Genomic DNA, 25,656 nt, shown 5'->3' with positions numbered 1-25,656 from the left:
ATCTTTCTACAAATGAAGCCCAATAACAGGTAAAGCTAGAGCTGTCCCAGTTGAAGAGGCTCAAAGTTCCATGTACCCACCCCCTATCACTGCCTCTCATGGGGAGGTCCAGGGAGCACTGCTTCTCCAAAACTGTGTCCTTCCTTGGAGCCATTAATTGCGCCCTTCAAATCCTGGCTTTCCACCTTTTTCTGGATCTGTACCCACTGGGCAGGGCTAAGCAATGCTATATGTTGAATAACTGCATAACTGGAGAACAACTATCGTTAGAATTTGGATTGATGAATCAATCTCCACCAGATACTCAATAATCTACTCTCCCTTATTTATTCAGCTGGTGCACTTCATGCAGTTATCTTGTTTGGCCCCACACTACACCTGAGAGATGAGCTATTTAGATGAGGGGGAGGACATCTTATGGTGTGGGACAGAGCTCTCTCCCAACCCTGAGGAAAAACAGAATTCTTCCACAATGGCATTTATTGTATACTACAGGGCAAATATTCAGGCCCAAGAATAGAAGGAAGAAAAACTCAACTTTCTTGTTCACTGACCATGTCAATGTATCAGAAACTCTTAAGAGAGGTTAAACTGAAAACTGTAAAACAACTACTTATCTATATCAAATAAATATGGTTGATCATCAAAACCAGCTGTACACTGAAAAAACCCCATATTCCGAGGTTCTACCTGGACCTACTAGACGAAACAAAATTTTGAGGTGGACTGGGGTTATGGTTAGATTTTGATCATCATTTGGGGTTGGGAACTACTGCCATAAATACCAAAATGATAAATGCCATACCAATACACAGATGTCTAATTTTTAAAGCTACCTTTCATTTCTAAGACAAAAGTTGTACTTTGTTGACAGTAGGTAGCTAAAAGTTAGTAAGTTTTTAAGACCATAATAAAGAAAAAACAAATGATTTTTAACAGACGGTTCCAAAGCTTGGAGTTCTGGTTGACATAATTTACAACACAGTGAAAAATGACAAGGTATCATGCCAGCTTTCTTTCTGAGGAATTCTGTACAGAGACAAATCTCTCAAGGACATGGCAACAAACATGGCTAGTATTAGTTTAGTCCCAAATCAACATAAGTGATTTTTATCTGAGTAGCACCTAGAGGCTTACACTGAAGGACTTCTGAGAAGGCAGGCTGGAAACAGGTGATCTCCCTTTTAATCTTAGGACCTACTTCAAAAACCAATTTAGTCAGTCAAAAAAAGCCTAACCAAGTATATAGGAAAATCTTTTGGCTCATCAAAAATCTCAATCTATAACCTAGGGCAGGCTTTTTCCTGGGGTATGAAGGTATAGGTGGGATAGATCAAAGCCAATATTATTTTTGTGAGGCACATAATTGGTTCCCTGTCTTCCCAGAGAATGCTGCTGCTGCTGCTGCTGCTGCTAAGTCGCTTCAGTCGTGTCCAACTCTGTGCGACCCCATAGACGGCAGCCCACCAAGCTCCCCCATCCCTGGGATTCTCCAGGCAAGAACACTGGAGTGGGTTGCCATTTCCTTCTCCAATGCATGAAAGTGAAAAGTGAAAGTGAAGTCGCTCAGTCGTGTCTGACTCTTAGCAACCCCATGGACTGTGGCCCACTAGGCTCCTCCATCCATGGGATTTTCCAGGCAAGAGTGCTGGAGTGGGGTGCCATTGCCTCCTCCGAGAGAATGATGCAGGAACTATTAAAATTCAGCATTATCTACAGTTCCTAGAAGTGTATCCAGCAAAAAGTTTTTTGTTTTCCTTCTAATTCATATTTTTGGAGCCAAGACTACACATATTTGTAGGGCGTTCCAAATTTTCTCCTGCTAGTATTTTGCCAATTGAGATGCATTGTTTAGAATTCATTTTCCTATTAAGTCATAGATAGGCCAGGTGCATTATTTCTTTGACTTCCTGAGGCAACAGAGGGAAAAGAGCCCTGTGATGAGAGACTTGGATTCACATCCCCATTTCATCACTTACTGCTTTTGAACTTTACAAGACCATCCCCCCAAGCCTCAGTTTTTCTGTTCACAAAGAAATCTCACTTACTAGGGTTGTGGGAAAATTAAATGAGCTACATGTAAAATCATGTGTAAAACACCCAGCAGGGTCCATATCTTCTCTACTTCATCCCATGATCTCTCTTCTCTCCCATTTTTGTCTGTCTTGTCATTACTGTATAACGCTTCTCTGTTGTTTACGGTGTGTTAATTTTATATATCTTAAATGGACAACATGACACAATTACTGCCCACAAGGAGTTTACATGGTCTTGGTCTTCCCATTGTGCCAAGCATAGCTTTTCATAAAGATGGGTTGTTTAAATGACTGATGACCAATTTCCTCTTCTCCACAAGCGACCTTGATGTGGCTACTGTTTCAGGAATTTGAATGCCAAATAAGATTTATCTCCAGAAACATAACAAAACCAATTTGTATCACTACAAACTTACCAATACCCATGATAGTGGGATCACATCCAGACACAAAATAGCCCACAATTCTTGCCAGTGGTGTGAAATTATGTTTTTTAACAGCATCTTCACTAGCTATGATAACAGCTCCAGCACCATCGGAAACCCCCTTGGAAACAAACACAGATGATTAACTAGAGGATAAAAGAATATAGTTAATCAAGCTTTGAGCTAATGGAGTGCCATTAGGATTACGGCAACATCTAGGAAGCAGCCCCATAATCTGGAACACAACAAGTAGCACTAGTGATAAACTGCTGTATTAAAGAGATTGTCTCAGGTACAGAATACAACCTCACTAAGCGAAACAGGAAAGAATGTAAAGGAAAAGCTTACATCCAGATGTGGGTAGATTTAAGAAAAAATCTGGTGAGGTGCACACATGAGGGAGAAAAAGTAAAATAATAAACCAGGTAGATTTCACTGTACAGCGCATGGAACTCGGCTCCATGTTATGCGGCGGCCTGGATGGGAGGGGAGTTTGGGGGAGAATGGATACATGTATCTGTACGGCTGAGTCCCTTTGTTGTTCACTTGAAACTACCTCAACATTGTTTGCTAGTTGGCTATAGCCCAGTACAAAATAAAAAGTTAAAAAAAAAAAAAAGGTAGATTTCCTTCTAACAATCTGAAAAGACTAAGAAATTGGCAGAGTATTATATAAGGTCCCCTAATTTATTTTGGAGTATGAAAACTCAAATTAACAGAATATGAACACTACTAGCTTAGGCTAAGTAACTGAAGATCAGCATGAAAGGCATCTAAAAGACACTGCCTGGTCAGTCTGCAGTGAACACATCAAGAAGAGTTCAAGGTAGGCCCAGGTGCTGCTACCTACCGATGCATTCCCTGCAGTAACGGTTCCCTCTTTCTTGAACACTGGAGGAAGTTTGTTTAACTGTTCCATGGTTGTTTGGGGCCGAGGATGTTCATCTACTTGCATTGTCTGTTTTCCTTTCCTTGTCTTCACCTCAATTGGTGCCATCTCATTATCAAAGTAGCCAGCATCATTAGCTAAAATAGTAGAAAGACTATTCATAAGAATGGGGAGGAAAAAAGAACATAAACTAGAAAAATGAAATCAAATATATCCTTCAATTTAATTTCTGTTCTGTCCTTTCCTCTCAGTCTACTTTAATATAAGCTTTTATTACTTACATAACTTACCTTGTCTATTGGAGGATTTAATATACTGTCACCTATGCAGATACATTCTGTAACATTACAGGTTTGACTTTTTTTTACTACAATATTTTTTATAAGGTACTGCTAGATTATGAGAGTTTGTCTGCTACCTACAGATGTAATGGCATCAAATGGATTTAATGCCCTCTTTTAACTTCTCTGGGTGAGATACGAAATAGTTTAAGAAGTTACCAAGTTGTATTAATACTGATAGTCTACAGGAATGTATTGTACACTTAAACTTTTACTAAGAGGATAGATCTCATGTTAACTGTTTTTAGCACAATAAGAAAAAAGGTTACCAAGTTATCTATGTCACCAAGTCATCTATCACTGAAATTTAATGACAGGCAATGTGAAGAAATTATATGCACTATTACTGACACAGTTCTAAGTAAAACAGCTTATCTACTTCGGATCCCATTGACTGGAGTGGACGAGAGTTAATCTAAAGCTTCAGAAATAGAGTAAGTCAGGAATGCATGCATGCTCAGTCACTCAGTAGTGTCTGACTCTTTGCAACCCCACGAACTGCAGCCCTCCAGGCTCCTCTATCCATGGCTTTTCCAGGTAAGAATACTAGAGTGAGTTGCCATTTCCTCCTCCAGGGGACCTTCCCAAACCCAGGGATTGAACGCATGTCTCCTGCACTGGCAGGTGACTCTTTACCACTGAGTTACTTGGGAAGCCCAAGTTAGAAATAATACCACCTTAAAGTTGATGCCACTTCATAACAGGCTAACACTTCCTTTATTTGTTTTTCACAACAATTCTGTTACAGAAAAAGGGAAGGCAAATATTTTTACCTCTATTATTAGCACAGTGAATAAATGCTTGGTGAATAAATGATTGAAGTCAGAAAATCTGCCCATGGCAAAACTAGAAACAGACTAACTCTTGACCTTTAGACCAATACCCTTTCACTTAAATGTCTAACTAAAAACAGTATGACTTCGATCAGCTCCATTCCACTTATTCCTCTGAAATACTAAAATGAACTTTATGCTCACTATTTCACTTATTTAATACCCCCTAAATAAGAGTGTCTGCTCATTTATAATAGTTTAGTTTTCAAAACTCTTTTCAGAGGACTAACAAATTTCTTCAACTCACCATACTGATAAAAGAACAGCTGTCATTTTGCCCATTTTGGACTGGCTCACCAGTAGTGTGCAGTGTTACACAAAGGCACCACAGCTGGGGCCTTGGGCTAGTTCTGGGTCTCTGAGGCAGATGCAATGATTCTCAATTAGGAATGGGAGAGGGAAGTCATAAAAGGATTCCCAATGAGTCTTTCCCTAACATACCACCCCCTTCTTGTGAGTATGAGATGCCTCTTGGGGGACCACATCCTCTGCCCCAGGGAGCTAGCACCTCCAACAGAGTGTATCATAGCCCTCAGAGTCTTCTACTGACCCGTTTGGGGCAAAATTCAAGTGTCCAGATAGGACCAATTATCCACAGTACTTTTTAAGTAGCATTCACATACTTCAAAAGAGAAACTTCCAGTTAATTTGCAATCATTAACAGAATATTCAATACTTAACCATTAAAAACAAAGTAATAAAAAAATGTGAGTTTCAAAAGATATCATTTTAAACAATATTATTATATGGCCTTTATAATCTAAAAGGATAAAAACCTTTCCTAGTTTTCTTTCTAAAGATATCTGTAATAACCACTTACCAGCTTTCCACCTTTGCTGTGACTGCAGGGCGTATCTGTCACAATCTTCTCTGCTTATTTGATGTTTTACAGCAAGATTCTCTGCAGTAATTGCCATCGGCATTTGGATATGCGAATCTGTTAATCCTGTCCACAGAGTGTCTTCCAGCTATTAGAAGACATTAATAAAGTCATTTGTAAAGTGTGTCTTTTGAAAGTAATATGCTAACATTTCTTTAAATAATCAACAGTTCCAACAAAAAAGGTAAAAGTAAAATGAGATTTTCTGATGAGCATTTGATTTATATTTAGTTTTGAGACATTTTCTAAAAAAAACTCCTAGAGGAAAACGTAGGCAAAACACTCTCTGACATAAATCACAGCAGGATCCTCTATGACCCACCTTCCAGAGTAATGGAAATAAAAGCAAAAATAAACAAACGGGACCTAATTAAACTTAAAAGCTTTTGCACAACGAAGGAAACTATAAGCAAGGTGAAAAGACAGCCTTCAGAATGGGAGAAAATAATAGCAAACCAAGCAACTGACAAAGAATTAATCTCAAAAATATACAAGCAGCTCCTGCAGCTCAATTCCAAAAAAATGAACGACCCAATCAAAAAATGGGCCAAAGAACTAAACAGACATTTCTCCAAAGAAGACATACAGATAGCTAACAAACACATGAAAAGATGCTCAACATCACTCATTATCAGAGAAATGTAAATCAATTGAGGTACCATCCCACGCCAGTCAGAATGGCTGCTATCAAAAAGTCTATAAGCAATAAATGCTGGAGAGGGTGCGGAGAAAAAGGAGCCCTCTTACACTGTTGGTGGGAATGCAATCTAGTACAGCCACTATGGAGAACAGTGTGGAGATTCCTTAAAAAACTGGAAATAGAACTGCCATATGACCCAGCAATCCCACTGCTGGGAATACACACTGAGGAAACCAGAATTGCAGCACTGTTTACAACAGCCAGGACATAGAAGCAACCTAGATGTCCATCGGCAGACAAATGGATAAGAAAGCTGTGGTACATATACACAATGGAATATTACTCAGCCATTAAAAAGAATGCAATTGAATCAGTTCTAATGAGGGGGATGAAACTGGAGCCTATTATACAGAGTGAAGTAAGTCAGAAAGAAAAAACACCAATACAGTATACTAATGCATATAAATGGAATTTAGAAAGATGGTAATGATGACCTTATATGCGAGACAGCAAAAGCAACACGGATGTAAAGAACAGTCTTTTGGACTCTGTGGGAGAGGGAGAGGGTGGGATGATTTGAGAAAATAGTATTGAAACATGTATATTACCATATGTGAAGCGGATCTTCGGTCCAGGTTTGCTGCATGAGACAGGGTGCTCAGGGCTAGTGCCCTGCGATGACCCTGGGGCGGGGTCGGGGGGGGAGGATGGGGAGGAAGGTGGGAGGGGGATTCTGGATGGGAACACATGTGTGCCTGTGGCTGATTCTTGTCAATGTTTGGCAAAAACCACTACAATACTGTAAAGTAATTAGCCTCCAATTAAAATAAATAATTTTAATAAATAAATAAAATTAAAAACACCATAATAAAAGGCACACATTCTCTGCTCTAAACACAGGGCTCTAAGGAGGACCAACAGTGCTAAATGTGCAGGGTAAGAATGTAGAAAGTCATCCTACAATCAAAACTTAAACCCCTCAAGGTTCCATTTCGTAAGAAACTTGAGTTCTCATGCAATATTTCCCCGTAGCCACCTCTAAGGCAGTTATGAATGCCCTCAGAAAGAGTATGCTGCTAAGTCACTTCAGTTGTGTCCGACTCTGTGCGACCCCATAGACGGCAGCCCACCAAGCTCCCCCATCCCTGGGATTCTCCAGGCAAGAACACTGGAGTGGGTTGCCATTTCCTTCTCCAATGCATGAAAGTGAAAAGTGAAAGTGAAGTCGCTCAGTCGTGTCCGACTCTTAGCGACCTCATGGACTGCAGCCTACCTCTGTCCATGGGATTTTCCAGGCAATAGTACTGGAGTGGGTTGCCATTGCCTTCTCCACAGAAAGAGTATAGCTGTGCTCTTTTTTCCATTCCATACCTCCAGTGGTAGCAATAGCAGGTTCTACCAGTTACCGTGAGACTAAAAAAGCCTGGGATAGGCTGGCTTTTGTTATCCAATTATTAGTCTCTGATAAATGGGCCCCACCTGTTTCTTCTAGACTGCCTTGTCACCCTTTGAGTTGCTGACCTGTCTTTCCAAAGGTTTTCTCAAATGTATTAGGAATCTTAAATATTATCTCATATTATCTAAGTCTTATTCATTTCAACTTTCAAAAAGGCCAGGTGAGAAACAGGGTGGACAGAATAAACCAGTGATTATGACTGGGAAAGCCTAAGAACATACAGTGTCATTGGCCCTTTGATGCAAAACGGACAGCACACTATTACTCTTAACGGTACTACTCAGGTGGTTTGTAAAGGACTGTTGTTTATCTGACTGACTTGGGACGCTATAACCTATTTGAAGAGAATGTTTTCTGTGGTAAAGAAGAAATCCATTCGATGGAGATTGCTCCAGAAATAAAATTTTCATTAATTATGGCAAAGATTTAATTATTTGGCTTACCAGTTGTTCAGTAGAGAGATTAATTCAATCTTTACCCATCAGTTTAATCCATTACTTCCCTTCCTTCATCTCCCCAGGTGTTAATTACACTAGCAGAGGTGTGCTGAGATAAAGTCTAATTTTATGTGAGTTAAAATGTCAAAATTAACAACTATGAAATAGTTTACAATTCATATCTTGCCAACTCCCTATTAACAGAATTGGTTTAACTTTTTTTCTCTGCCCCAAAATGGTGTTATTAAAATCACAGTATAATAGCATGAGAAATAATTCTTAAAAATTTTAATGGTTCCAACCTTGAGCTCTGATCCAAGCTTAGTTCCAAAACGAATATTTCTGACACAGTAGGGAGCCTGGCTCATGCTTTCAGTTCCTCCACACAGGACAACTTCAGAGTCTCTAGAACAAATTTCCTATTTAAAAACAAACAAACAACACCACCAAAATCCTTTTATTGTGACGGAAATATGTATTAAGCAGTAAACCAATAGCAAAGCTAATAAGTAAAACAATAAGTTTTGTTTACAGTAAAACTTTCACATTACAGTGTCTCAAAGGGAAATAAAAGTAATTTCAAAGTGAATGTTAAAATATTCATTCCCAAGATACAAGGAGGAAAAAAGTTAGCAGACTTTTCAATCATTTATGCAGAAGTAACAAGTCCTACCTACATTTTGACAAGGAATGGTAATTCTTAACTCAATACACATCTTGAAAACTAGCAGGGATATTAACGTCTAGTATAAATGTACAGATTGCCAGCAGATAAAGAATAAGCCCTTAAAAAGGCAAAAGTAAAATTTATCCTATTAATCAATGGACCTGAAGTAGACCAGATTTATAAAAACTATGTTAACCTAGGGTAATCATAAAGAGGAATCTGTTTACTCCAATTTTTTTTTACTATTTGCATTTCTCAGAAAAACAGCAAATAACAATTCTCCAGCAGCCCAGTGTTTAAAATGATTGCTAGGAAAATCAGGTTCGCTAACTAAGATATATTCTAACAGAAATAAATAAACGTGAAAGTAACTTGTTCATTACAATATGTTTTATCTTTCATTTTATTTTGTAATAAAATATGAGGACTTTGAAAACATAAAGATGTTGACAAATTAAATTTTACTGTACCCCTTTTCCCTATGCTCAAGGGAGGAAATCTATTTGCCCAACAATCCCTCGAAGAGATACTAGTTTGTCCTTTGACCAACAGTATTACTCAGTACTTTTATAATAAAATACATTTCTTATCATCCTCTAAATTCTCCATCTCCCTTCCTTACCTTATAGTCTTTATTCACTGTTTTGAACTGCCTTACCTGGAACTCTTGCAGACCTGGCATCAGATTCTGCCTCTACAACTTAGTAAACTTAATGCCTTTAATAATCAACTTCCTTGCCTATAAAAGGGGAATAACAGTTCTTGCCTCATAGGGCTGTTGTGAAGATTAAGTGAGATACTGAATGTAAATCTATGTCTGGCACATAGGGAGCACTCAATAAAAATGAGTCATGACTAGCTTTTTAAAAACTGTGATAAAATACACATAACATAAAACTTACCATTCTAATCAATTCTAGCTGTGCAAGTCATTAAGCACATTCACAATGTTATGCAACCAACCACCATTACTTCCAGAAGTCTTATCAGCTTCCAAACTGAAACCTGTATCCATTAAAGACTAACTTCCAATATTCTCTTCCCCACTAGCCCCAGCAATCCCCATTTTACTTTATGTCTCTATGAATCTGACCACTCTAGGGACCTCATATAAGTGGACTCATACAGTATTTGTTCTTTAGTGACTGGCTTATTCCATTTAGCATAGTGTTTCCAGGGTTCATCACTAGCTTTTATGAAATGATTTTCTTGCATGTTCATAATATCCAAAAAATGATTTTCTATGAATATTTTCCAAGAAAAATCAAATATTGACCTCTCTTCATAAATACTATAAAATTAAAAACCTAGTGTTACACTGAAGTGAGGCATTTCCTCTACTAACTGCTAATATTTTCAGAGAATTAAATAAAATGCTGCTCTTACCTGACATCCACTCACAATGGACTGGAAACCAGAGCCACAGAGCCTGTTAATAGTGACAGCTGGGGTCTCTTTTGGGATTCCTACACGCAAACCAACATGTCTTGCCAAGTATATAGCATCTGAAGAACTCTGGAACAGAAGGAAAAGAAAAAGAATTGCCTCTATAAATCTAGGAAATCAAGAAGAAGGACAAAATATACTAAAATGTCCACAATGTTTAAAAAATTATAAACAATATGGCTCTAAGGTACAACATAATACATATAAGTATAGCATATTTTATACAGTGTGAATGATTTGAATATAAATTATAATTTGGTTGGCTGGTTTTTAAACAAACTAAGTATGAGAAATTCTTATATTATATCTTCAGGAGAATACAGAATTTTATAACAATCAGAGCTGTTTAAAAATGGAATAGGCTATCTCAAAGTAGTGTGTTCTTTACCAAAGGATGCATCTGAGACTATGGTTCGCAACCTTGGCTGCACACTGTAATAACCAGGGAAGCTTTATTAACATAGAAACATACATAAAACAAGGTTATTTTTTGATCAGTTAACAAATATGTTGTGGCTGGAGGCTCACAGAACTGTCATTTCACTGGGAATGATTGTTCAGCAGTTGCTAATTCAGCATACTCAGCAACTATACAAAATATAACTAGTGTGACTATTAACTGACTACCATGAACAGTTGTGTGCCAATAAATTAGATGCATGCATATTAAGTCACTTCAGTCGTGTCCGACTCTTTTTGTGACTCTATGGACTGTAGACTGCCAGGGTCCTGTGTCCATGGGGATTCTCTACACAAGAATACTGGAATGGACTGCCATGCCCTCCTCTAGGGGATCTTCCCAACCCAGGGATCAAACCCATGTCTCTTAAGTCTTCTGCACTGGCAAGCAAGTTCTTTAACACTGCTGCTAAGTCACTTCAGTCGTGTTCGACTCTGTGCAATCCCATAGACAGCAGGCCACCAGGCTCCCCCATCCCTGGGATTCTCCAGGCAAGAACACTGGAGTGGGTTGCCATTTCCTTCTCCAATGCATGAAAGTGAAAAGTGAAAGTGAAGTTGCTCAGTCGTATCTGACTCTCAGCAACCCCATGGACTGCAGCCTACCAGGCTCTGCTGTCCATGGGATTTTCCAGCCAAGAGTACTGGAGTGGGCTGCCACTGAGTGCCCCCTAGAAAGCCCAATAAATTAAATAACTTAGATGAAAAGGAAAAATGTCTTGAAAGAAATAAACTACCAAAACCAAGTCAAGGAAAAATGGACAATCAGAATAGACCTATAACAAGTGAGTTCAGTTCAGTTCAGTCACTCAGTTGTGTCCAACTCTTTGCAACCCCATGGACTGCACCATGCCAGGCCTCCCTGTCCATCACCAACTCCCAGAGTTTACTCAAACTCATGTCCACTGAGTCAGTGATGCCATCCAAACATCTCATCCTCTGTCATCCCCTTCTCCTCCTGCTTTCAATCTTTCCCAGCATCAGGGTCTTTTCAGATGAGTCAGTTCTTCACATCAGGTGGCCAAAGTATTGGAGTTTCAGCTTCAACATCAGTCCTTCCAATGAATATTCAGGACTGATTTCCTTTAGGATGGACTGGTTGGATCTCCTTGCAGTCGAAGGGACTCTCAAGAGTCTTCTCCAACACCGTATTTCAAAAGCATCAGTTCTTTGGTGCTCAGCTTTTGTTATAGTCCAACTCTCACATCCACACATGACTACTGGAAAAACCATAGCCTTGACTAGATGGACCTTTGTTGGCAAAGTAAGGTCTCTCCTTTTTAATAAGCTGTCTTGGTTGGTCATAACTTTTCTTCTAAGGAGCAAGCGTCTTTTAATTTCATGGCTGAAATCACCATCTGCAGTGATTTTGGAGCACAAGAAAATAAAGTCTGTCACTGTTTCCACTGTTTCCCCATCTATTTGCCATGAAGTGAGGGGACAAGATGTCACAATCTTAGTTTTCTGAATGTTGAGTTTTAAGTCAACTTTTTCACTCTCCTCTTTCATCAAGCGTTCTTTAGTTCTTCTTTGCTTTCTCCCATAAGTGTGGAGTCATTCTGCATATCTGAGGGTACTGATATTTCTCCCGGCAATCTTGATTCCAACTTGTGCTTCATCCAGTCCAGCATTTCTCATGATATACTCTGCACAGAAGTTAAATAAGCAGGGTGACAATATACAGCCTTAACGTACTCCTTTCCTGATTTGGAACCAGTCTGTTGTTCCATGTCCAGTTCTAACTGTTGCTTCTTGACTTGCATACAGATTTTTCAGAAGGCAGGTCAGGTGGTCTGGTATTCCCATCTCTTTCAGAATTTTCCACAGTTTATTGCGATCCACACAGTCAAAGGCTTTGGCACAGAATAAAGCAGATGTTTTTCTGGAACTCTCTTGCTTTTTCAATGATCCAGCAGATGTTGGCAATTTGATCTCTGGTTCCTCTGCCTTTTCTAAATCCAGCTTGAACATCTGGAAGTTCATGGTTCACGTACTGTTGAAGCCTGGCTTGGAGAATTTTGAGCATATTTTGCTAGCATGTCGGCTTCCCTTGTGGCTCAGCTGGTAAAGAATCCGCCTGCAATGCAGGAGACCTGGGTTTGATCTCTGGGTTGGGAAGATCCTCTGGAGAAGGGAAAGGCTACCCATTCTAGTATTCTGGCCTGGAGAATTCCATAGACTGTATAGTCTATGGGGTTGCAAAGAGTCGGACATGACTGAGCGACGTTCACTTTCACTTGCTAGCGTGTGAGATGAGTACAATTGTGCGGTAGTTTGAGCATTTTGGGCATTGCCTTTCTTTGGGATTGGAATGAAAACTGACCTTTTCCAGTCCTGTTGCCACTGCTGAGTTTTCCAAATTTGCTGGCAAATTGAGTGCAGCATCATCTTTTAGGATTTGAAATAGTTCAACTGGAATTCCATCATCTCCACTAGCTTTGTTCATAGTGATGCTTCCTAAGGCCCACTTGACTTCACAGTCCAGGATGTCTGGCTCTAGGTGAGTGATCACACCATCGTGATTATCTGGGTCACAAAGATCTTTTTTGTATAGATCTTCTGTGTATTCTTGTCACCTCTTCATTATCTTTTGCTTTTGTTAGGTCCATACCATTTTTGTCCTTTATTGTGCCCATCTTTGCATGAAATGTTGTTCCCTTGGTATCTCTAATTTTCGTGAAGAAATCTCTAGTCTTTCCCATTCTATTGTTTTCTTCTATTTCTTTGCATTGATCACTGAGGAAGGCTTTCTTATCTCTCCTTGCTATTCTTTGGAACTCTCCATTCAAATGGGTATATCTTTCCTTTTCTCCTTGCCTTTAGCTTCTCTTCTTTTCATAGCTGTTTGCAACGCCTCCTCAGACAACCATTTTGCCTTTTTGCATTTCTTTTTCTTGGGGTGAAGACTGAATTAATTAGTACAAATCACAACTCACAAAAAAAAGCCAGACAGGCTTCATTACTGAATTCTACCAAAAATTTAAAGAAGATACCAATAATTCATGAACTGTTCCTAAAGAATAGAAAAGGATCACTTCCCAACTCAGCATGAAGCCAGAATTATACTGATAAAAAAATCAGACAAAGACATCACAAAAACTACTGATTAATATCTCTTATGAATATGGATAAAAAAAACCTTCAACAAAATACTAGCAAACAGAATTCAGCAGTTTAGAAAAAGAATTATACATTATGATCAGTGCAAGGGTCATCGAGAAATGTAAGGTTGTTTCATCACCTGAAAGTCAATTAATATATCACATTGTATCAACAGAATAAAAACCAAAAATCATATGATTATCTCAGTTGACACAGAAAAAGCAACTGACAAAAATCTAGCAACATTTCATGATAAAAACACTCAACAACCTAGGAACAGAAAAAGAATTTCCTCAATCTGATAAAGGAAACCTACAAAAATCCACATAACACCACACTTAATGCTGAAAAACCAGAGGCTTTCCCCCACAGTATCAGTAACAAGAGAGAAACATCTATTTTTTGTCACTTTTATTCAATATCAGAAGTTCTAGACACAGTAATGAGGCAAGAAAAATAAATACAAAAGTAAAAGAAATACAGATTGGAAAGGGAGAAGCAAAGTTATCTCTGCTCTCAGATGACATGATGCTATATATAAAAAATCCTAAGTAATCAACTAGAAAACCATTAGAACTAATAAATGAGTTCTGCAAGGTTTCAGGATATAAGATTAATATATAAAAATCAACTGTATTTCTTTGTTCTTAAAATAAACTGCATTTCTATACACTTGCTATGAACAATCTGAAAATTAAATAAGAAAACAGTTTCATTTACAATAGCATGTAAAAGAATAAAATACTTAGGAATAAATTTAATAAAAGAAGTGCAAAATTTATATTCTGAAAACTGTAAGACATTGTTGAAAAAATTAAACAGGATTTATACAAAAAACATGCCACGTTCACAGATCAGAAAACTTACTAATACTGTTGAGATGGCAATACTCCGCCAACTGACTTACAGATTCAAAACAATCCTATCAGAATTGTAGCTGACTTCTTTGTAGAGATGGATAAATAGATTCTAAAATTCATATTTTAGAATTGCAGGAGACCCAGAATAGCCAAAACAACTTTGAAAAGAAAAACTGAGTAGGAGACTCACATTTCTTGATTTCTAAACTTACTATGAAGCAATGATAATCAAGATAATCAACATAGTGTGGAACTGACATATAAAGGATAGACATACAGATAAGTGTAATAGAATGAGGAGTCAAAAAATAAAATCACATGTCTATGGTCAGCTGATTTTCAATAACAGTGGCAAGATCATCCAATGGGAGAAAGAGTCTTTTCAAACGGTGCTAGAACAACTGGATAGTCATATGCAAAAGAATGAATTTGAACCTGTACTTCAAAACATATATAAAAATTAAATAAAAATAAACCAAAGACCTAAATGTATGAACTAAAACTTAGAAGAAAACATAGGAATAAATCTTTGCGACCTTAGATCTGGAAATAAATTCTTAGATAATGACACCAAAAGCCTGAGCAGTAACAACCAAAATTGGGCTTCATCAAAATTCAAAATTTTCATACTCCAAAGGATATAATTAAGAAATGAAAAGATAATCAAGTATAGAAAAATATTTGCAGATCATGTTATCTGTTAAGGGACTTGTATCTAGGATATAAAAACAACACTTATGAATCAATAATGAAAAGACAAATAATTAAAAAGTGGGAAAGGGATATTACTTAGACATTCTCCAAGAATCCGCCTGCAATGCAGGAGACTCCAGTTTGGTTCCTGGGTCAGGAAGATTCACTGGAGAAGGGATAGGTTACCCACTCCAGTATTCTTGGGCTTCCCTTGTGGCTAAGCTGGTAAAGAATCTGCCTGTAATGTGGAAGACCTGGGTTTGATCCCTGGGTGGGGAAGATCCCCTGGAGAAGGGAATATAGCTACCCTCTCCAGTATTCTGGCCTGGAGAATTCCAGGGACTGTACAGTACACAGGGTCACAAAGAGTCGGACACCACTGAGCGACTTTCACTTTCATTTTCAAGAAGATATAGCAATGGACACAAGCTCATGAAATTATGTTCAATATCATCAATCATCAGGGAAAGGCAAATTAAAACCACAGTGAGATACTACTTCCCATTCACTAGCATGGCTACAGTAATTAAAGAAAAAAAGACAAACAATAACAAGTGTTGACAAGAATATGGAGAAAGTGGAACTTTCATATCCTGTAGACAGGAGTGTAAAATGTTCAGCTGCTTTGGAAAGCAATCTGAAAGCTTTTCAAACAACTAAATGTAGAGCTAACATATAACCTAGCATTTACACTCATAGGCATACACCCAAGGGAAATGAAAACCTGTGTCCATACAGAAACTTGTACATGATGTTCAAAGCAGTATTATTCACAGGGGACACTTGTGCACCTCTCTCTGAGCCTTCTCCCAGTTCTATGAGCTGAAAGCATGCAGTGGAGGAGGTGGCAGTAGTCTCAAGGTGTCTCACCCAGTCTGGAAACACCTTGTAAGCCAGAAAAACAGTGACGGGCTCTAGTACTGTCAGTGGCTAGCGGTAAAGAACCCATCTGCCAATGCAGGAGATGTTAAGATGCAGGTTCAATCCCTGGGTTGGGAAGATCCCCTGGAGGAGGGCATGGCAATGCCCTCCAGTATTCTTGACTGGAGAATCCCACGGACAGAGGAGCCTGGTGGGCTATATAGTCCATAAGGCTGCACAGTCAGACACGACTGAAGGGACTTAGCGCGCACGCACTGGTGGTGGCAAAGCACTAAATGTGGAGCCTCCATCCCACCAATGAAGTGTGGGAAGAGTAAGAGCATCCCCATATCTTGACCACACTTTGAAGGCAAATTCAGCTTTCAATTATTGCAAATGAGTGATCTATTTTGTACACCATATATAGCAAGGTAGAGCATAAAAGAGCTTCTCATTCCCCACAACAAACATTGACCAAGCTTCTACTGTGAAGAAATTATAGACATAGAGAGAACCAATTTACTTCAAGTAAGTCAAGAAAATTAATCTATTTAAGAAGCAATGAAATGTATCCAAGTACCAGACAGATACATAGTTTCCAAACATATGCTCCTTTGAATTATATATGCCACTGCTTCGGGGGTCAGGGAATTGCTTAAATTATGAATACCCTTAACTATTATTAACTAGTACACCATTATGACATGTTAAAGGAATTATTTTTAGAAACTGATAAAAGAAAGCAATAGGAGTGAATACTTCCCTTCGGCCCTACTAACCTGCATGACATTGCCTACAACGACACTGTCAACAGTTTCAGGTGAGACTTTGCCAGCAGACAAGGCAGCCCTGGCAGCAAACTCAGCCATGTCAGTAGGTGTGAAGTCTTTCAGAAGACCTCCATAAGCTCCAAAGGGGGTCCGCTTAGCAGCAACGATGAACACACCTATTGTATGGAGAATTTATAAGCAATTGCAGATTCGTCAGTATTCCTAACATGCTTTAAATAATTCTCTGTGAACTTTACTATAAAGCACAATTTTCAATTAAATATCTGAAAATCTCTGTCGCATAATACATAGCATAGGTCACACATACAAATAGTTCTAAGGGTTATCATTTTGATCATTTCCTGCATGCTGGTACCAAGAACTGCTCGGCAGGCTTTGATACAAACCCATGTTGGCTGGACAACATTTTTATAAACTGATTATTTGCTGATGATTTGTTTAAAATGGAAATGCTTCTACTTGCTGAAGTATATTGCTTAGTCACAGAATCAAAGAATCTCCCAACTAAAGGAACCTGAAGGCCAAGCACTCACACCATGAACGCCCTCCAGACTATTTCTGAAGAAAGGTCCTCTCTAACTTGTGCTAAAGGCACGCTTTATTGTGTGAAGCAGTGTTACTGTGAACGGGCAACAGAAACTAATGATTTTTTTCTCATGCTGAGCTGGCTTGGCTTACGAAATCTTCCATCGACCAATCCCAGTTCTATACAAATGCATCCCAAACTCAATTTATATAGCTTCTAGAACATAGAATTGAATTCGAATTTGTATTTGTATTTGAATTTGTATTATATATTTCAGTGCTTCTAGAATCAGAGGATGACTCAGATTACAAACTTCAAATAACTTGAACTATTATCTGTTACTCTTAGAATAAAACAGGCAAAATAGATACGCTGTTATCATGGGTAGCCCCTCCAGTACCTGATGTCAGCTAACATGTAAAATTCCCCAGACCTAAATTCTCTTTTCTGAAGTACGTAAGAAGTATCCTTTCAATAATTCTTTAATTCTGGTTGTTTTCTTCTAAAGACACTCTAGTTCACTAATATCCTATTTTAATGTTTGTCAGAGTATAACGAAGTTTCCTACATCTGACCTAAACACAAAGGATACAGAGGAATTATCTATACATCTATTAATACAAAGACTACAAATTTGCAGTATCACTATTGGTTCAATTGGTGTCTCTGTACAGACAGATACAAACTGCCCCTTCTCAAGGCACTCTAGTGCCACCAAAGGAAAAAAAGTCATGTTTAACAAATCTACGAGGACTAGGATGTGAGTGGTACCCACTAGAGTAGCAAAATGCAAAAATGCAAAGCCTGCATACTGGGGAACAACATCAGTTAACAGCTGCTTCATCACAGTAACATTTATTAGGCACTAGACATCTCATCACTTGTCATATAATATCTACTCTTCCCAAACAACTCTGCAAGGTAAATATTATAGTCAACATATAGGGGGTACTTACTGTATGACAGACTTCAGGCTTTATGCTTTACATAGGCTAAATCCTCTCAAAGACAATCTGAGCACACATTTCCACATCTTGCCAAGAAACTATGAGACTTTTTAACAATGGGTTTGTGCCCAGATACACAATTCTCCTTTATGTTAGGGATCTCTTTTGATAGAACAAACTCAACCTATCCTAAAAAACATTCCAGCTTTTTCTTTGATTTCTACTTTGAGAAATTTACAGTCTAAAAGAATGTTAGGAGCAACATACGTAACTACAACTTAGAACAGATTTGATTGGTTCTTTAAAGATAAAATATTCAGATATTTACAAAAGGCCATAAATATTAAAGTGAAAGTGTCACTCAGTCATGTCCAACTCTGCAATCCCATGGACTGCAGCCCATCAGGCTCCTCTGTCCATGGAACTCTCCACGCAAGCGTGTTTGCAATTTCCTTCTCCACGGGATCTTCCCGACCCAGGGATTGAACCCGTCTCTTGCACTGCAGGCAGACTCTTTACTGACTGAGCCACCAGGGAAGCAAAATATTAGCTTAGTGCATTACAAATGTTTTCCTCTGACAGACGGGTTGTTCTGTGCCACTGTACCTTCCTGTCTCAGTTACTAAGTCACGTCCAACTCTTTGCAATCCCATAGACTGTAGCCAGCCAGGTTCCTCTCTCCACGGGGTTTTCAGGTAAGAATACTGGAGTGGGATGCCATTTCTTTTTCAGGGGCTCTTACAGACCTAGGGATCAAACCCTTGTTTCCTGCATCGGCAGGCGAGTTCTGTAGCACTGAGCCACCAGGGAAGCCCATGTCTTCCTGTAAGTGTCCTCTAATCCTCCTTGATTGACAGTCTCGGCCTTTTTTCATATCGGTGTTTACTTTTATTTCATTTTCCTTTCCCCTTTGCTTGCTTTCTTCCTAATTTTGGTACAGTCCTATCTCTGGTCATCACCTAGTATGCTCCTATTTGGCCAACTCTTCAGTAGACACTGAAGACAGAGAAGAACGGCTTCCTCAAGTGCCCAGAAAATGAACAAAAATAGGCAGGTGACGAGTAGATATGGAAAAAGGGAATAGCACATGGTGAATGTTCAAGTTGCTTATAGCTGTTAACTTGAAGGCCAGCATTCTACACTGAATAGAATGGCTAGAATTAAAAAACTCAGTCTTGCTGGCTTGAAGAATAAGAAAACTGAGTTTGCAACAATCACAGCTACAGGGAACTGAGGGGGGTTTGTGAAAGAAAAGGACCACAGTGGGGAGCCCAAATATCCAGCTGAATCCTTAATCATGTACCTGTGGGGCCAACTACATGCACCTCTGCTAAAACGAAATGAATTAAAGTTAGCTTTGAGCTGCTGCCCTCTACAGGGCACACAGAGTTTGCAGTCTGAAGTGAAGTGAAAGTCGCTCAGTTGTGCCCAGTTTCTTGTGACCCCATGGACTATACAGTCCATGGAATTCTCCAGGCCAGAATACTGGAATGGGTAGCCTTTCCCTTCTCCAGGAGATCTTCCCAACTCAGATCTAACCCAGGTCTCCCGCATTGCAGGTGGATTCTTTACCAGCTGAGTTACAAGGGAAGCCCAAGAATACTGGAGTGGGTAGCCTATCTCTTCTCCAGTGGATCTTCCTGACCCAGGAATCAAACCAGGATCTTCTGCATTGCAGGCTGATTCTTTACCAACTGAGCTATGAGGAAAGCAGTTTGAATTGAGCCAAATTAAATGTCTACAAAAATAAACAGTTAACAATAAATAAGTCAATACTTTTGGGAAAGTAGCAGAATTCAGTCTCTACCATGGTTCATCTGCACTGTCCACCACACAATCCAAAATTAATTCACACAGGAACAGGAAGATACAAACGTATCTCAGGGGTATTACAGGTTTGGTTCCACACTACTGCAAGTCACATGAATTTTTTGGTTTTCGAATGCATATAGAAGTTGTACTGTAGCCTATTAAGTGTGCAACAACATTAGGTCTAAAAAATTTACATACTAACCATCATCTGAGCCTTCAGGAAGTTGTAATCTTTTTGCTGATGGAGGGTTTGAAACATTGTGAGAATCAACAAAATGTAATACATTTTGGGAGAAAATGTGGGGAAAATGGCACAAATAACTTGCTTGACTGCAGGATTGCCACAAGCCTTCAATTTGTAACAAACACAAAAAATCTGCAGTATATGCAATTCACAAGCAAATGAGGTATGCCTGTGTGACTCATCCTTAAGATAAAAGACAATTAACAGAGATGGACCTCAGCATGACCCAGATGTTAGAATCTGCAAACAAGGATTTTAAAGCAGTAGTCTCTCATAACTATGTTCCAAAATATATAGAAAAATATGTTCATAATAAGGGATCAGACAGCTCCACAAAGAAAAAGAAGTTTAAAGAAAAAAAACAAAGTGAAAATTCTAAAACTGAAAAATACCTGAAATAAAATGTGTACTGAATGGGTGCAGTAGCAGAATGGAAGTGAACAGAGTAAGATTCAGTGACTCTGGAATAGATAAACAGATATTATGTAATCTGAAGAACAGGGGGAAAAATATTGGGGAAAACAAAATAAAAACAAAAAACATGGGTAGAACCTCAAAGTCTATTGTAATTGACCTCAAAGTCAAAGGCAAGTCAATGGAAAAACCATAGTCTTTTCAATAAGTGGTGCTGGAACAACTGAACATCCACAAGCAAACAACAACAAAGTAGACAGACCTTATGCCTTTCATAAAAATTAGCTCAAACTGGATCACAGACTTAAATATAAAATGCAAAAACTATAGAACTCCTAGAAGATACAAAAGGAGAAAACCTAGGGGATTTTTGGTTTGGCTTGGTGATAACTTTTTTAGATACAACACCAAAAGCACAATTCAAGAAAGAAAAATTTGGACTTTATTAAAATTGAAAACTTCTACTCTTCAAAAGAAAGTATTAAAAGCACAAAAAGACAAGCCACAGACTGGGAGGGAATACCTGCAAAAGACTTATCTGATAAAGGATTGTATCTAAAACATACAAAGAACTCTTCAAACTCAATAAGAAACTAATGACTCAGATAAAAATGCATAAAAATGTGCTATTCAAAGATACTATACAAATGGCAAATAACCATATGAAAAAATGCTTGACATCGTGTTATTAGGCAACTGAAAATTAAAACAACTGTGAGATTCTGTCTCCCAACTAAAATCCAACAACACTGGCAACACCACACACTGGTGATGATGTGGAGCAAAAGAAATTCACCCGCTGATTCTGAGGATGCAAAACGGTACAGCCACTTTGGAAGAGAGTGTGGCAGTTTCTTCCAAACCTAAAACTAAACATACGCTACTCACATGATCCAGTAATCACACTCCTTTGTATTTACCCCTATGAGTTGAAAACATGTCCACACAAAAACCTGCACACAAATGTTTATAGCAGCTTTACTCGTAACTGCCAAAACTTAGAAGCAGACAAGATGTTCTTCAGTAGGTGAATGGATAAGCTGTGATACATTCATACAATGGAATATTATTCAGCACTAAAAAGAAATGAGGTATCAAGTCATGAAAAGACATGAAAGAAACTTAAACTCATACTGCTGGTGAAACAAGCCAATCTGAAAAGACGACACACTATATGATTCCAACTATATGACACCTTGGAGAAGGCGATGACACCCCACTCCAGCACTCTTGCCTGGAAAATCCCACGGATGGAGGAGTCTGGTAGGCTGCAGTCCATGGAGTCGCAAAGAGTCGGACATGACTAGCGACTTCACTTTCACTTTTCACTTTCATGCATTGGACAAGGAAATAGCAACCCACTCCAGTGTTCTTGCCTGGAGAATCCCAGGGACGGGGGAACCCGGTGGGCTGCTGTCTATGGGGTCGCACAGAGTCGGACACAACTGAAGCGACTTAGCAGCAGCAGCAGCATATAATACCTAGAAATGGCAAAATTATGGAGACAGTAAAAAGACCAGCAGTTGTCAGGGGTTGGGGGTTGTAGGGAAGGAGAAATGAACAGGTAGAGCACAGGGAAATTTTAGGGCAGAGAACTACTCTTTATGGTACTATAATGCTAGATATATGTCATTATACATCTATCAAAACCTACAGGACTGTACAACACAACAAATGAAACAATGTAAACTATGAACTTTAGTTAAAAATAATGGATAAGTATTGGTTCATCAACTGTAACAAACATACCACATTAATGCAAGCTGTTAATAATAGGAGATAATGGAGTGGGATGAGTTAAGTGTATGGGAATGCTCTGTACTTTCTGTTCAACTTTACTATAAAACTAAAAGATAAATGTACAGATTCAAGCTCAGTTAACCCCAAATTGAATACATGCAAAACACTCGCACACACTCATCCTGGTACATCACTGTCCAACTTCTCAAAACTAAAGTGAAAATCTCAAAAACCAGAAAAAATGACATACATACATAGAAATGGTTTGAATGAACACTGGCTTTTCATGAACAATGAAGGCAAAATTCCTTTGCTTCTCCATAAATTTCCATTCATGGGTTTCTTTTTTGTACTTCATAATCTAAGAAAGCATTTTCATGTGGGAAGTTCTAATGGTGAAATATGAGAAACCTACAAAATAGTGCGGGTGTGTGTGTGTGTGTTTGTGTGTGTGAAAACGAAAACGCTTTCCTTACATCACGTCTGTTTCCTTGGTGCTCCCAGACTGTAAAGTTAGCAGGAGTAAGGCTAACACTGAACTAATACAATGATTTTGAATGGGGAAAATGCTATTAAGCATTTTAAAAAATTATTAAAAAAAATATCTGGCATGTGCAGGTATAAAGACTAGACAATCTAAACAATTTTTTTCCTGTTTCATAAACTGGATACCATGGCAATAATTATTAGTATCTGATCTGATGTCAATTTTGTGTGGATTTTAAAAGGTCTAAAACCTAACAATCATTAACCAAACTAATATCTTATGTATTTTAAAAGACTCTGGAAATTCAGGGGCTAAAGATTTCCACTAAAGGCTGTGAAAAGACACATTAATCCAAGGCATAATGAGTCAGAAATGCCAAGAAAGAGCCTGGCAAGGTGGCAAATGTGACTGCAGAGGAAAAAATAACACTAGAAAATAAAGAGGAATTCTGCCTTCTTTTCTGTTACATTGTTAGGAAAATATTTACCCATTTAATCACAACAACTGTTGACAGCAATCAAAGCTAGCAAGGACAACTGCTGCTTCTGTATCCACTTCAGCTGGAGGATTAATTTGGCAGCCCACCAACATGCTTTGCAAGGTTGTACAAATACTCCCTGCAAAGCTAAGGAACAGTAAGAGAATTACTATTTGTTGAGGGCAACCTTCCAACCAATCCCTCGGGTGGGTGCTGATAAAAAACCGGGGTACTGGTTCTACTTGAAGATAGAAATCTGATTAATGACAATCTTTACCAAAGTCAATTTTGCTCCCATTCAAATGCGTTCTTTTCCTTACAAGAATCAGTCAAACTTTCTCTCTTAACCAATAGTCCTGCAAGCACTTAGTAGTTACTGTTTCTTGAGAGAAACAGTATTCTGTAATGTAATGTATTCTGTAATGTATTCTGGTGGTGATGGTGGTTTTGTCGCTAAGTTGTGTTCAACTCTTGCAATCCCATGGACTGCAGCCCACCAGACTCCTCGGGCCATGGGATTTCCCAGGCAAGAATACCAGAGTGGGATGCCATCCCTTTCTCCAGGAGATCTTCCTGACCCAGGGATCGAACCCACACCTCCTGCATTGCAGGTGGTCTCTTGACTGCCGAGCCAGCAGGGAAGCCCTCCATAACTAACCAATAACAACCAAAACACTAACTACCATTATAGATAAGCCAGTCCACCTTTCTGGACATCAGTGTCCTCAACTGTAAAACAGGGAAATGTATCAAAGTATGATCACTAACTTTAACACCATAGTGAATGGTGTCCCGAATTTATAAACTTCATACTTCCTCCATGTGGGTGTCGATGCACATTCTTTCCTTACATAGCTTTCATCAAATTTTCAAAGGAGTCTGTATTAAAAGAAAGTGGTAAGAATCACTGATAAGCCAGTAAACAGAATCAATAAAACTATGATTTCCTTTTAAGGAAGATAGCTCATGACAATGCAGCTGTTAAATAATTTGGGTCTCCTGAATATGCCATCTAAAAAAATAAAAATAAGTATGCTACTGCATGAAATTTGGAGTTGGAAAGAGCACTGACAAATCCTTTTGTCTCAGAATATCTTTTCCACTGGAACTGGTCACATGACATTTTGGCTTGTCTGAGCTCCAGATCCCCCTAACCAACTGTCTACCTGGAATCTGCACTTGAGCACCTCAATATTCTCTTCCAAGTCTATCCCTTCCCCGTTTTCTTTCACTCTCTAAGGAGTATCATGAACTCAGTTCTTCAAACCAGAAACCTGAAGTCATTCTTGGCATTTCCTTCTCATAGACCTGCCACTCCAACCGATCACCAAGTTGTGTCAAATCCACCTCCAAATCTATCTCAAACCATCCCTCCCCCTTTTCCCCAATCCCACTGCCCCCCACTAGAATCAAAACCATCATTTGATGTTGCCTAGATCTCTGCCATCGGAGAAGACAATGGCAACCCACTCCAGTACTCTTTGCCTGGAAAATCCCATGGACGGAGGAGCCTGGTAGGCTGCAGTCCATGGGGTGGCTAAGAGCCAGACACAACTGAGCGACTTCACTTCCACGCATTGGAGAAGGAAATGGCAACCCACTCCAGTGTTCTTGCCTGGAGAATCCCAGGGATGGCGGAGTCTGGTGCGCTGCCGTCCATGGGGTCGCACAGAGTCGGACACGACTGAAGCGACTTAGCAGCAGCAGCAGATCTCTGCCATAAGACTCTTAAGTGGTCTTAAACTCTCCTCCTTGCTACACAGGCAGATTCACAGTCCTGAGGAAATGGGGACAGACTGGAAACCAGACTGCATTTTTCTTCTAGGTAGGAGGCTGCTTTCTTTAGAATCCAGAATCAAACCCATCACCTTTACAGAGCCCTTGGGGCCCTGGACAACCAGAACCTTGCTTCTTAGATCCTGCCAAGTGTTTTCTTTCCCAAGGCCTTGATATATGAGTCTCATCTGAAGGTTCTTTAAAGGACACATAAAGACAAGTTGTCATAGTCTTGAAAATTCCACTGACTGTGACCATTTGCTATGAAAAGGGAATTTACATACTTAAAAAAGGAACGACAGAATTTATGTACTCAGTGATGGCACTTTTCTGGAGTCAGAAAGAAGGGAATGGGCTTAAGGCAGATTCTCCAACAGACCGCCATCAAGCATTTGGCGAGGGCGAGGCGGCGGGGG

At 39.0% G+C, this 25,656-nt stretch overlaps 1 protein-coding gene across 2 annotated transcripts in view; it reads right to left on the bottom strand.

The window, feature by feature from the left end:
- The window catches only part of ACAA2 (acetyl-CoA acyltransferase 2), a 32,298-nt gene that overhangs the window by 5,726 nt on the left and 916 nt on the right, over nucleotides 1–25,656 (bottom strand). The window contains exons 1-7 of one of the 2 annotated variants that reach the window (XM_040264513.1): nucleotides 21,994–22,235; nucleotides 16,805–16,971; nucleotides 9,991–10,119; nucleotides 8,240–8,356; nucleotides 5,345–5,492; nucleotides 3,312–3,487; nucleotides 2,453–2,582 (exon numbers count right to left, since the gene is read on the bottom strand). In XM_040264513.1, coding sequence (XP_040120447.1) covers nucleotides 2,453–2,582; nucleotides 3,312–3,487; nucleotides 5,345–5,492; nucleotides 8,240–8,356; nucleotides 9,991–10,119; nucleotides 16,805–16,971; nucleotides 21,994–22,060 — 934 coding nt within the window. In that variant the 5' untranslated portion in view covers nucleotides 22,061–22,235. Of the gene's footprint in view, nucleotides 1–2,452; nucleotides 2,583–3,311; nucleotides 3,488–5,344; nucleotides 5,493–8,239; nucleotides 8,357–9,990; nucleotides 10,120–16,804; nucleotides 16,972–21,993; nucleotides 22,236–25,656 lie in introns of those variants that run through there. The other variant, XM_040264512.1, reaches the window with a different exon arrangement.

The sequence above is a fragment of the Oryx dammah genome, unplaced genomic scaffold (assembly GCF_014754425.2).
Source record: "Oryx dammah isolate SB20612 unplaced genomic scaffold, SCBI_Odam_1.1 HiC_scaffold_22, whole genome shotgun sequence".
Taxonomy (NCBI): Eukaryota; Metazoa; Chordata; class Mammalia; order Artiodactyla; family Bovidae; genus Oryx; species Oryx dammah.
The sequence above is the reverse complement of the archived record's forward strand: the minus strand, read 5'-3'. Positions and strand labels throughout refer to the sequence as shown.